This window comes from Somniosus microcephalus, chromosome 17, assembly GCF_052327205.1.
Source record: "Somniosus microcephalus isolate GS21.2 chromosome 17, FLI_Smic_1.0, whole genome shotgun sequence".
NCBI classification, from domain to species: domain Eukaryota; kingdom Metazoa; phylum Chordata; class Chondrichthyes; order Squaliformes; family Somniosidae; genus Somniosus; species Somniosus microcephalus.
The window spans coordinates 5625436-5638405 of NC_141003.1; the positions used below are offsets into that span (position 1 = coordinate 5625436).

The 12970-nt window shown below is 42.8% G+C and overlaps 1 protein-coding gene across 2 annotated transcripts in view; it reads right to left on the reverse strand.

The window, feature by feature from the left end:
* LOC147105464 (lamina-associated polypeptide 2, isoforms beta/delta/epsilon/gamma-like) overlaps positions 1–12970 on the reverse strand; it is a 61838-nt gene that overhangs the window by 33622 nt on the left and 15246 nt on the right. The window contains exons 3-5 of one of the 2 annotated variants that reach the window (XM_086009835.1): positions 6786–6905; positions 3941–4026; positions 60–107 (exon numbers count right to left, since the gene is read on the reverse strand). In XM_086009835.1, coding sequence (XP_085865961.1) covers positions 60–107; positions 3941–4026; positions 6786–6905 — 254 coding nt within the window. The remainder of the gene's footprint in view (positions 1–59; positions 108–3940; positions 4027–6785; positions 6906–12970) is intronic. The other variant, XM_086009837.1, reaches the window with a different exon arrangement.

A 12970-nucleotide genomic window follows, 5' to 3' on the forward strand; every position in this document is an offset into this window, starting at 1 on the left:
TCGGTGCCGGATAGCACAAAGTTTCCTGTATCTGGTGCAGTTCAGGGGTAGTTACTCACATGGGTGGGATTCAATCCATCCTCAATCGGATTCACATCTCCCAACCACTATTTGGCATAAGATAAAAGGATTCAGCTTAATTTATACAGAGCAGAGAAAATGATTGGTATCAGTTTCTGAATTTTGCCACTATTTTCAATAGAAACACTGAGAATGAATGCAAAGTTTTCAAACAAACATATACTGATTTTTTTTTTAAATTACAAGAATGAAATGAGGCATAACCGATTTTCAACTCTAATGATCACAAGAAGCCAGGACAAGAATTTGCTTTTTACTGGTCTAATTAGATTGGAAGTGGTTACTACTACACATCAGATACAGTTGGTAATATGGAATCAGAAAGTATTACAGTGCAAAACAGTTTCATGAAAAATGATGTTGCCAAGTAATTTTATTCCCATAACCATTCTATTCTTTTATGCGTTTTAACTTCTATCAAATTTGGCAAGAAATTTGATTGAAATTATAGTCCTGTAGTATGGATAATTTAGAAGCTTGAGCATTAGCACCTCAGGAGATGGTTTTTCTACCGAAACAAAAGCACATTAATTGTCAGTGTTTGGGCCCTAGCACCAAGGAGGTTAAAAAAACTCAAACATCACTGATACAAAAGCAAAATACTGCGGAGACTGGAAATCTGAAATAAAAACAGAAAATGCTGGAAATACTTAGGTCAGGTAGCATCTGTGGTGAGAGAGAGTTAGTTAGTATTTCAGCTTGATGACCTTTGATCAGAACTGAAAAAGTGTTAAATATAACAGGTTTTAAGCAAGTTCAGGGGCAGGAAAAGGGGGGAGGGGTGGAAAGAACAAAAGGGAAGGTCTGTGATCGGGTGGAAGGCGGGAGAGATTAAATGGCAAAAGGGATGATGGTGCGAGGCAAAAGGAGGGCGGTAATGGGACCAGTGGTCAGGCCATCGACCTGAAACGTTAACTGTTTCGCTCTCCACAGATGCTGCCTGACTGGCAGAGGATTCCCAGCACTTTGTTTTTATTTCAAACATCACTGAATTGGTTCGTGGACTATTTTCACACCCAGACAAAAAGGCTTGTTAAAAGAGCTCAACATCTTGATTGACAAGTGCTCAACACAGCCAATACAACACTTAAATCAATAAATCCAGACTCCTGCAATTCATTTAAACAGGGACAGCGATCGTTAGAAAAGGGATTGGAGCATGGATATTTTATTCTATTAAATGTTTTATTCTTTTATCAGTTATTCATTTAAGTGGGCTTGACTGTAGTAAAAAGAAAAAAAATTGTAAATGCTGTAAATGTACAGATTAGTCGACACTTATTAAGAGAAGTTAGTGAGTTTAACCTTTGGAAAAGTATACATCCGAAGCAATAACCGGCCTCCCTGCTTCACAGATGCAGATCGACTTGCTGTGCATTTCGAACATTTTCTGTTTTATTTCAGAGAGTACGAGTAATCTTTTTAACAGGTTACAGACCAAGTAATTGTTCTAGCCAATATTTATCACTCAACCAACACCCTAAAAAACCACAAGGTGATCTGGTCATTTATTTCATTGCTGTATGTGGGAGCTTGCTGTTCCCAAACTGGCTGCCACGTTTGCTACATTACAACAGTGACAACACTTCTAAAGTACTTGATTGGTTGTAAAATGCTTTGGGACATCTGGAGGTTGTAAAAGGCGAGATTTACACACACACTCACTTTACTGGTAGAAATCTGCCCTCTCCTGTTGTTTTGGGGGGGGGGGTCGCCTGTGTAACATGATTACCCTCCTCGTGCAACATACCCACTAGTGGATTACCCTCCTCGTGTAACACACCCACTAGTGGATTACCCTCCTCGTGTAACATCCTCGTGTAACACACCCACTAGTGGATTACCCTCGTGTAACATACCCACTAGTGGATTACCCTCCTCGTGTAACATACCCACTAGTGGATTACCCTCCTCGTGTAACATACCCACTAGTGGATTACCCTCCTCGTGTAACATACCCACTAGTGGATTACCCTCCTCATGCAACATACCCACCAGTGGATTACCCTCCTCGTGTAACATACCCACTAGTGGATTACCCTCCTCGTGTAACACACCCACTAGTGGATTACCCTCCTCGTGTAACATACCCACTAGTGGATTACCCTCCTCGTGTAACATACCCACTAGTGGATTACCCTCCTCGTGTAACATACCCACTAGTGGATTACCCTCCTCGTGTAACATACCCACTAGTGGATTACCCTCCTCATGCAACATACCCACTAGTGGATTACCCTCCTCGTGTAACATACCCACTAGTGGATTACCCTCCTCGTGTAACATACCCACTAGTGGATTACCCTCCTCGTGTAACATACCCACTAGTGGATTACCCTCCTCGTGTAACATACCCACTAGTGGATTACCCTCCTCGTGTAACATACCCACTAGTGGATTACCCTCCTCGTGTAACATACCCACTAGTGGATTACCCTCCTCGTGTAACATACCCACTAGTGGATTACCCTCCTCATGCAACATACCCACTAGTGGATTACCCTCCTCGTGTAACATACCCACTAGTGGATTACCCTCCTCGTGTAACATACCCACCAGTGGATTACCCTCCTCGTGTAACATACCCACTAGTGGATTACCCTCCTCGTGTAACATACCCACTAGTGGATTACCCTCCTCGTGTAACATACCCACTAGTGGATTACCCTCCTCATGCAACATACCCACTAGTGGATTACCCTCCTCGTGTAACATACCCACTAGTGGATTACCCTCCTCATGCAACATACCCACTAGTGGATTACCCTCCTCGTGTAACATACCCACTAGTGGATTACCCTCCTCGTGTAACATACCCACTAGTGGATTACCCTCCTCATGCAACATACCCACTAGTGGATTAGCCTCCACATGTAATTAATCTACCAGTCACTGTGTGATGTGCTGTATATGTTTACAGCATAGCTGCATTTAAGGGGAAGCTAGATAAGTACACGAGGGAAAAAGGAACAGAAGGACACGCTGATAGGGCGAGATCAAGTAGGGTGGGAGGAGGCTCAGGTGGAGCATAAACACTGGCAGAGACCAGATGGGCCGAATGGTCTGTTTCTGTTCAGTACACTCTATGTAAAGTGCCCAGGTTACCAGATGAATGCTCAATTGCACTCTAATGACAGTCCTTGCTGCTATTTTAGCAGAAGCCGATTCAATTAAAACAAGTGGGTGAACACCTGTTAAAATAGAAGACGAATGTCACACAAACGCATTCACTGTTCGTCTGCTAAGATCACCAAGAGTAATTTCTAGGCTCTTAAGCCCTATTACATCAGGAAGTCTTTATAAAATTATACGCTTTAGCAGCCAAATCCCAAGTGTTTAAAAACTGCTCAGTTCTATGAAAGCATCCGGATATAATTTCCGAACTATACCCAAGAGAATCTTCTACTTCTGATTTGCTCCATCAAACAGTTCAATTACAACTGCAAAGAATTTAATGTCACATTAAGACTTCAGTAAAACAATCTGGATTCATTTTAATAGACAACCGCTTTTTTTTTTACAAGATAGTTAAATGAGAGTTTATTTCACACTTTCATTCACGGATAGAACAGGATGTGAAACTTGGGACTGCACAAAATCTTTGAAAATGCCACTATACAAATCTGAATATAATCCTCTCAATTCAAATGATCTGAAAGGTCAATTCTTTCAGCGCTAAATTCCCATTCTGTTATTTATGTTGCTCAATTCAAATTAGATAATCAATTTTTATGCCTATAAACAACAGAATTATCAGGAATAGATAGTATAGAATTTTGTTTAAAATTGTATTTGGATTTTTGACATTGAAAGGATCAAGACTGAAAATGTTATGGAATAATCTATCTAAATCACTTACCCAACTGTACTCGGTTTTTCTTTGCCTGGTTATTACAGGAGTCTTGGTCTTGCTTGTAAGCAGCTCCTTCTTTTCAATTATGATCTCTGAACATTCAAAAGGCAAGTACGAAGGGATGTTACTAAGTTCAAGAGCTGCTCTCCGATCACAAAAACAGTCCAATGTACAGTGCGCTGGGGCTCCAACACACGGTGCCACTAATTCCTAATCCTGACCCCACTCAGACGGAGGGGGAAAACAAGCAGGATCTTAAGAGACCGGTTATACAGCATAGAATCAGAATTACCCGGGACCTGGGTAACTAACAGGGAGAATTAAAAAACATTTAATTGTCTTTTAACACAAAATTGGTAGTGCTAATGTAAACTGGGCAATGGGAAAGCTTGTAGTAATACACTAATACATACAATTAAAACTCCGTTTGTTTTACAGCATCTGCTTACCAAAATTTTTTTTATTAAAAGGCACCATAAAATACAGGTAGTAAAAATGGAAATTACTGAGCATCAGTCCCCCAAAACAACATTTTTAGCTTGATTCTGTGTTATGCAAGCCAAGAGTATTAGTATTTGTGGCAAACCTAGCTACACAGAGCGAGGTGGGTTATTGTGGGTTGTGTCACCCTCTCGCTCTAAATTGGTCCAAGATGTCGTTTTGCCTCTCCCAGGAGATTGAGGCTACTGGCAAGGGGGTGGGGGGGGGGGGGGGGGAAGACGATGTGCAGGGGTTACACCATGCTAGGATGGGACTGGCTCGATGGACCAGCTGGTCTTCTCCTGTCCTTCTTTATTGAATGTTCTTAAGTGGATCTACTTTTAATAAACAAATGTTCCATGGTGTAAACCTGTTAAAATTACATCAAAATAAATCACTCTTCACATCGTTACCCTCTACATACCAGGCTTCAGTCATCACTGAGGGATACCTGCACCTTTGCCTCCCCATTCCAACCCTCTATGGGTCACCTATGCTTGGGTAAGCTCCCAGAGGTCATAATACAGAATAAAACTATACAATCACCTGGACACGGGATAATTAAGAACTGCCAGCATCAACTTATAAAAAGGCAATTCATGTCTGAAAAATTTAAGAGTTATTTGAGGAAATAATAGTGTACGGATAGAGGAAATGCACTGGATGTTGTGTATATGGATTTTCAAAAGGCATTGGATAAGATGTCACACAAGAGGCTGGTTGATAAAATTAAGGCACATGGTATTAAAGGAGATATGGTAGCAGGGATAGCAAGTTGGTTAAAGGACAGAAAAAAAAGTAGTTGTTAATGGATGCTTTCCGTCTATGTATATAAAAAATCTGGACTTGGGTATATGGGGCACAAAAATAGTGGGCATGGTTAACTGTGAAGAGGACTGCAAGCGATTTCAGAACACAGGCAGGTTAGTATATCGGGCAGATAGATATCAGATGACATTTAATGCAGAGAATGCATTTTGCAAAGAATGAGAGGGAATATGCACCAAATGGTGAAAATTTAAAAAAGGAGCAGAGAGCCTTTGAGGGTTCAGACACAGAAGTGGGAGGACAAGTTGCTTCAGCTTTTAAAAACAAAACAACACGTGGTATCCTAGGTTTTATAAATGGGGCATGGAGCACAAAAGCAAAGAGGTAATGCTAAACATGTACAAATCATTGGTTAGGCTGCAGTTAGAATACTGTGCCCAGTTATTGGCACCTTACTTTAGGAAGAATGTCATGGGGAAGGTGCAGGAGAGATTCACCAAGACAATACCAGGGATGAGAGGTTTTAGTTTTAAGAGACTTTGGGAAAATGACACTCTTTTCATCACAGCAGGAAGTGCACGAACCCATCTCTGCCCGCAACACAATCGCTGCATCATTCAATATTGGGGTAGTTAAAGTCTCCCATTATCACTACTCTATATTCATGCACCTCAGTAATTTCCCTGCAAATCTGCTCCTCCATCGCCTGCATAAATTGAAGATCTTCAAAAGAGTCGAATGGTTAGGAGAATGTTTTTATGCAGAGGTTTGTTAACACATGGAACACACCATCAGAAACAGTGGTGGCAGAATAGCAAGGAACAGCTTTTAAAATGGAATTGAATAAACATTTGAGAGTTATATGTAAAAAGGATATGGGGAAAGGGCAGGGAAATAGGACCAAATGGAAGGTTGAGTCAGAGTCAGCACATTACAATGATTCTATGGAGTTCAGATTAATGGGTAATTCACACTTGAACCACCAGTTTAACTGAACAGCAGCTTGCTGTTCCACTGCCAATCCATTAATTGCTGGCTAGCGTCAGCTGAGCGCCATTATAAATAACTTCGTTAAAATTAAACTTCAGAAATATTCTACCAACTTTTGTTTGAACAGAAAGGCAAGATTGCAACAGAAAAGCTCTTGCCCTGCCCATTAGGATCAGCTGTCCCAGTGTGTCATACTACAGCCGAGTGTCAGACTGCACTACAACTGACCTGGGCCCTGCTGGTTTCCTGACAAACTGAAGCTCCAGCTCCCTTTGGTCTGATCCAGATAATTACAAACTCGATTAACAGGAGGACGGAGAATCAGAGAGAAGGGATTGAAGAATATGTTTGTGGGGGGGGGGGGGCAGGTTTTTCGTGGTGGAGATCAATCAGAAGCGGTTGGACCCAATGGCTTTTTTGTTCACCATCTGGAGTTCACATTTCAAATACAGAACGCAAGAACTAAAACTAATGCTAATCGTTTTCATTTTGAATGAAGATCCATCAATCAGACTTAAATTCAGTATTAGTTGTATTGTAACAATGCAATACAGCACCTCTTGTTTTCTTCCTATAAGCTGGAAAGAATCTCCAGTAAGCTGGGCTTACTCACCTTCTTCCGTGTCACTGTACTGATCAGAATCCGTGCTTCCGTTCGGCTGGTTTTCCTCAGTTACTGACCCCTGGTCCATCAGCTGCTCCAGCTTCTTCTCGTAGACCTTCCTGGTGGTGGCTGCACGACGGTGTGGGAGAGAGTTAGGACACATTACTCGTCTCACCTACAACTTATCCTTTAAAGTATTGAGATTGATAAGAAAATGTGAAGAGAGACATGAGAAGGCCTATAACAAAAGGGTATCAACTTGTACACTGATCAGCATATATAGAAGAGTACAACACAAAAGTACAAAGTGACTGGGAAGAGTGACTGCACAGCAATCAGGAATGGGAACACTGCTGATTTTTCTCTTTACTCAGCCCGAGTTAATAGACTCTAGTATCTCCACAAATTAGGTAGGTTTTTTTCACCCAGTGAGCCATTTGTAATTCTCTGTGATTGCTTCTTAAAAAAAAACGTACCCTGGTTTGTCGGCACTAATCCCATATTCAGAGGCTGTTGTTGGCGGGCAGCACATTACTTCATCACGCTGTACATTGGCGCTCCAAAGCAGAGTTCCCAATCTCAACCACACAACACAAGGCGACAGTGACTGGAGACCGGGCATCTCCAACAAAGGGCACAGGCCCTTTCCATCAGGCTGCTCTTAATCAGCTCTTGGCAACTCGCTCGTGGAGATGTGGGCTGGGGTCTTGCTTTGTGGGATAATGAAACAATTCGCTTATACCCTAACAAAAATCCATTTTCAGCTTTCCCGATTACAAATTAAATCCCAGCATTCAAATTCAGCACCATCCCAGGATTGTGATGTGTGTTCCTAACAGCAAGACCACCCCATTGTTACTTGCTCCCTCAGACTGACTATGACACAGTGTGTTGAAGTATTAACATGCAGTGCCACAGAGATGAGATGAGCTGTGCGCTGGGTTCAGCACTTTGCTGTTTCCCCCACCAAACTTTGTAAAAGTCCGGATACCAAACACAAACATCGAACAGCAAAACAGATCTACCGAAGGTACTAGAGGGAAGATTTTCCACCAGATAGGAATCTTTACACCGACTTACTGCCGTCTGGAAAATGGGACTCCAGACTTCAAGTCTCATTTGGATCCAGTTACACAAGTTCACATTTCCCTGGCAGGTTCTGTTCTACTGGTGGATTTTGTTTTGGGGAGGGGAGGGAAGTGGGGAAGAACAGGTCCCCATTGCATTACATAATGCACACATGGAGGTATGAATCACACTGGAGAGTGGGACTGAATTGGGTGCACAGGGAGTTACCAAACAATTGGTTTGCTGCCACAGTGATGACCGCCGTCTGAAAAGGACCAGGACAGAGCGGTGGCATGGACACACAAGGGAAGGAAGAAAAGCAGAAGACCCTGGCTGAGGGAGAAATAATACAGGCATTGCATATCCTAACAGGAGTGGTGCACAGAGATCGAGACTACCCAGGGAGCTACTTCAAGGGCTGTATAATGAATTAAAGTAGATGATTTAAAAGTAACCTCTGACTGAGTGCGGTTTAAACAGAGTGCTGCGAGTTGGGTGAGTCAGGGAGTTGGGTGAGGAGTGGAAGGAGGAGCTCCCTTGCTTCGCCTTTGTTTTTCCTAACTTTTCACCCTGTAGGAATTGGTTCTTACTGTACACCAAGGAAAGAGTCCAAGAGGGGGAGCAGTCAAACAACAACTGCAAAACCGCTAAAGTGACGTCACAACCAGGGAAGGAGCTGATTGGCAAGTAGGACCTGGTGAGTACTTCTACAGTCCAGTCGTTAAAGTCAAAGTAAGGTCTCTAGTTTAGAGTAAGTAGTGTTTAAAGGGAAGTAGGTCCCTAGTGCATTTAATAGTCTTTAATTTAAAGGAAGTAAATTAAGGGTAGGACATGACAGGGCAGCTCGGCAGCGTGGCGTGCTCCTCCTGTGCTATGTGGCAAGTCAGGGACAAATTTCGGTGTCCAGGGTGAACACATGTGCAGGAAGTGTCTCCAGCTGCAGCTACTCGAAATCCAGGTTTCGGAGCTGGAGCTGCAGTCAAGTGGAGCATCTGCGAAGCTGAAATCTTCGTGGGTAGCACGTTTAACGAGGTGGTCACACCGCCGGTAAAGAGTGCACAGGCAGACAGGAAATGGGTGACCGCCAGACAGAGTAAAAGAACTAGAAAGGTAGTGCAGGAGTCCCCTGGGTCCATCTCCCTCTCTGACAGATTTTCCGTTTTGGACACTGCTGGGGGAGATGGTTTCTCAGGGGAATGCAGCAAGAGCCAAGTCCGTAGCACCACGAGTGGCTCAGCTGCACAGGAGGGGAGGAAAAAAAGTGGGAGAGCAATAGTGATAGGGGATTCTATTGTAAGGGGAACAGATAGACATTTCTGTGGCCACAGACGTGACTCCAGGATGGTATGTTGGCTCCCCGGTGCCAGGGTCAAGGATGTCACTGAATGGCTGCAGGGCCTTCTGAAGGGGGAGGGCGAACAGTCAGAGGTCGTGGTTCACATTGGTACCAACGACATGGGTAGAAAAAGAGGTCCTGCAACAAGAATTTAGGGAGCTAGGTAGCAGATTAAAAAGCAGGACCTCAAAGGTTGTAATCTCTGGATTACTCCTGGTGCCACACGCTAGTGAGTATAGGAATAGGAGGGTAGAGCAGATGAATGCGTGGCTAAAGAGTTGGTGCAGGAGGGAGGGCTTTAGTTTCCTGGATCACTGGGTCTGCTTCTAGGGAAGGTGGGACCTGTACAAGTCGGACGGGTTGCACCTGAACCGGAACGGGACCAACATCCTTGTGGGGAGGTTTGCTGGTACTGTTGGGGGGGGGGGGGGGGGGGGGGGGGTTAAAACTAGTTTGGCAGGGGGATGGGATACAGAGTGGAGCTATAGTAGGGGGTGATGCACAGCCAAATATAGAGGAAAAATGTCAGCCTGGAAGGCAGAGCAAATATGTAATGGCACAAGGGAGTATGGCACGGTTGGATGGCATTTACTTTAATGCAAGGAGTCTTGAGTAGAAAAGGAGTATGAGAAGAAAGAAAATGGGGAAGAAAGGGCGAAGTACCAACTCCACCCGTGTGGCGGAGTCCAAATTCTGATTGTAATGATACCCAGGAGAGAGGGAAATAAGTTACACAGCAAAGTAAAGACTGGCCTGGGAAATGATGAGCAAGATATAGATGCCGGATGGGATGCGATCCAACAGTGGTTACAAGTGTTTAGCCCTGCAAAAACGGATTGGGGAAAGATCATAGCCTGTCAACAGAAAGGGACGGAGGAAGTGTTAGAGTACGACGGGAGATTTAAAACTAACTGGTTGGAACACTCGGGGCTGAACACAGGAGAGATAAAGAAGGAAAAAGATCTCATTTGCAGGCTAACCAATCTGAAGATTCAGCAAAGGAAGGAAAAAAAACAGGGATTTGGAAAGCCAAGAAATGCTGAGACGCCGATGGAAAAAGAGGAAAAAAAAGAGAAACTTAAAGTTTTACTGACATGGAAGTTATTAACATCTGTGCTGAGACAAATAAAACACAAAATTTGCTGAGTGAAAGGAACCTTGAAAAATGACTATGAATGTTCAAGAAGTTACAGTATTTCTTTTGTCTGATTAGATGTTCTTTAAAAGATTCTGTTGTTATGTGTGTTTTAGCTCCACCCACTTCTCTGTGTTAAAAGCGTTTAAATCTTTTGTCTTGTCTTGGATTTTGGAAGTTTTAAGAATGTGCGAATAAGATTGTGCCCCAAGAATTGAAAAAAAAAAACCTTTGAAATAATTTAAGTTAAGCTGGTGTGTAAAAACTGAGAAGAGCAACAAAAAGTTTGTTTAACAAAAGATAGATTTTTGTACTTGGTGCAAACTGTACAATGTTACATTAAGTTTCAGTCTAAGATTTAACCTTGGAGTCACGGTTGCTATGGTGAAATCTTCTAAAGCAGTTTGATTTGATTTGTTTAAATGTGAAAAACTAATTTTTCTCCAGTTATGTTTTTACAGTATTTTGGAAAGACATCTGAAGAAAGGACAATAAGAAATATGACGTTATTTACTGTTTTCTGCAAGAATGTGCTATTTTGTTTTGTTTTATCTGTTCTGTTCGTGTTTAGTTAAAGTGTGAAAACACAACTGTCGTTTTAATTTACGTGAAGTGACGCAATTACGTCTGATAATGTTTCGCTCCACCTTCTTAAAAACCTGCAAAGGAGTTAACCCTTTCCACTGACAGCTGTTTAAGTTCACCAAGCAACAACTTTAGTATGAAATTTAAAGATATGGGACATTATTAAATTTAAGTTTCTTACTTTTAAGTTAATATTTCCCCACAGTGCTAGAAGGAAAATTATGATTTGATAAATGGAAGTTATCTTGTAAACTAATTGTATGATAATGTGCAACATGGACTTGTACTGGTAGTGCTAGATTTAACTGATACGGCTTTACCTACATGGTGTTCTAAGAAAACTCAACAATTATACCAACACCTCCTAACTCAAGTGTTAAAACAAGGCGCGACATGGAATGGAGGTGGGCACCGTAAAAAACACAAACAGATATGGAGATGTAAAAGGTCTGTGATAAATGACGCAACAACTGCCTTTAATATGGGTACCTCAGTTGTTAATACTATTGATTTGGCGACACTGGATCAAAAGGTTAGAAACCTAGGGTCTCGCATTAAAGATGTATTACAAAAGATTGAAACTGGAGAATTACACTACTGAATGGGCTCCTAGGGTTGGTATTGGTAATACCGGTAATGGCACCCCAAGCCCAAGGCACTACTGAATGGGCTCCTAGGGCTGGTATTGGTAATACCGTAATGGCACCCCAGGCCCAAGGCACTACTGAATGGGCTCCTAGGGCTGGTATTGGTAATACCGTAATGGCACCCCAAGCCCAAGGCACTACTGAATGGGCTCCTAGGGCTGGTATTGGTAATACCGTAATGGCACCCCAAGCCCAAGGCACTACTGAATGGGCTCCTAGGGCTGGTATTGGTAATACCGTAATGGCACCCCAAGCCCAAGGCACTACTGAATGGGCTCCTAGGGCTGGTATTGGTAATACCGTAATGGCACCCCAAGCCCAAGGCACTACTGAATGGGCTCCTAGGGCTGGTATTGGTAATACCGTAATGGCACCCCAAGCCTAAGGCACTACTGAATGGGCTCCTAGGGCTGGTATTGGTAATACCGTAATGGCACCCCAAGCCCAAGGCACTACTGAATGGGCTCCTAGGGTTGGTATTGGTAATACCGTAATGGCACCCCAAGCCCAAGACACTACTGAATGGGCTCCTAGGGTTGGTATTGGTAATACCGTAATGGCACCCCAAGCCCAAGGCACTACTGAATGGGCTCCTAGGGCTGGTATTGGTAATACCGTAATGGCACCCCAAGCCCAAGGCACTACTGAATGGGCTCCTAGGGCTGGTATTGGTAATACCGTAATGGCACCCCAAGCCCAAGACACTACTGAATGGGCTCCTAGGGTTGGTATTGGTAATACCGTAATGGCACCCCAAGCCCAAGGACGAGAGGTGTACCGAATACAGAACATTGGGGTAGTGAAGGACGGAATGCACATATCCCACATGTAATTAAAGGAAAGTGATTGAGAGTGTAAGATTGAAACAGGAGAATTGCACTACTGAATGAGAACTTGCAAAATGCTCTCAGGCAGTTTAAAAGAGCAGAAACAAAACTGAAAAAAAATCAGTCTGAACTCGATGATCTGAAACAAGAAGAAAATAATTTGAACGACCGCTTACTAAATCTCCAGGTAGATTGCCAGACCAAGGAAGAACTGGTTTCAGACTTGGAGAATAAGTTAATGAAGTCAAAGCAGAATGAAAATTCTCTTGCCTCCCTTCTAGCTGAGAAGGAAGATGCTTTACTTGAAAAAGTTGACAGGTTAAAGCAGTTTTCGGAAAACATTGAGAAAAGTCAGGCAACAATAGAGACCGTGGAAAAAGAAAAGTTGAATCTTGAGAATAACTTAAAGCAACAGATTATGCTTTTAGAGAGCCTAATAGCTGAGAAAACCACATTAGTGAAAGCACAACTACAGGAAAGAGCACTTCAGGAGAAAGAAATGGAAGAGATTAATGTAGAGCTAGTTACTGCTAAAAATCAGCTTGAAATCAAGCAGGCTGAAGTGGCCAGATTACAGGCAGAGGGCCAAGAGCTCA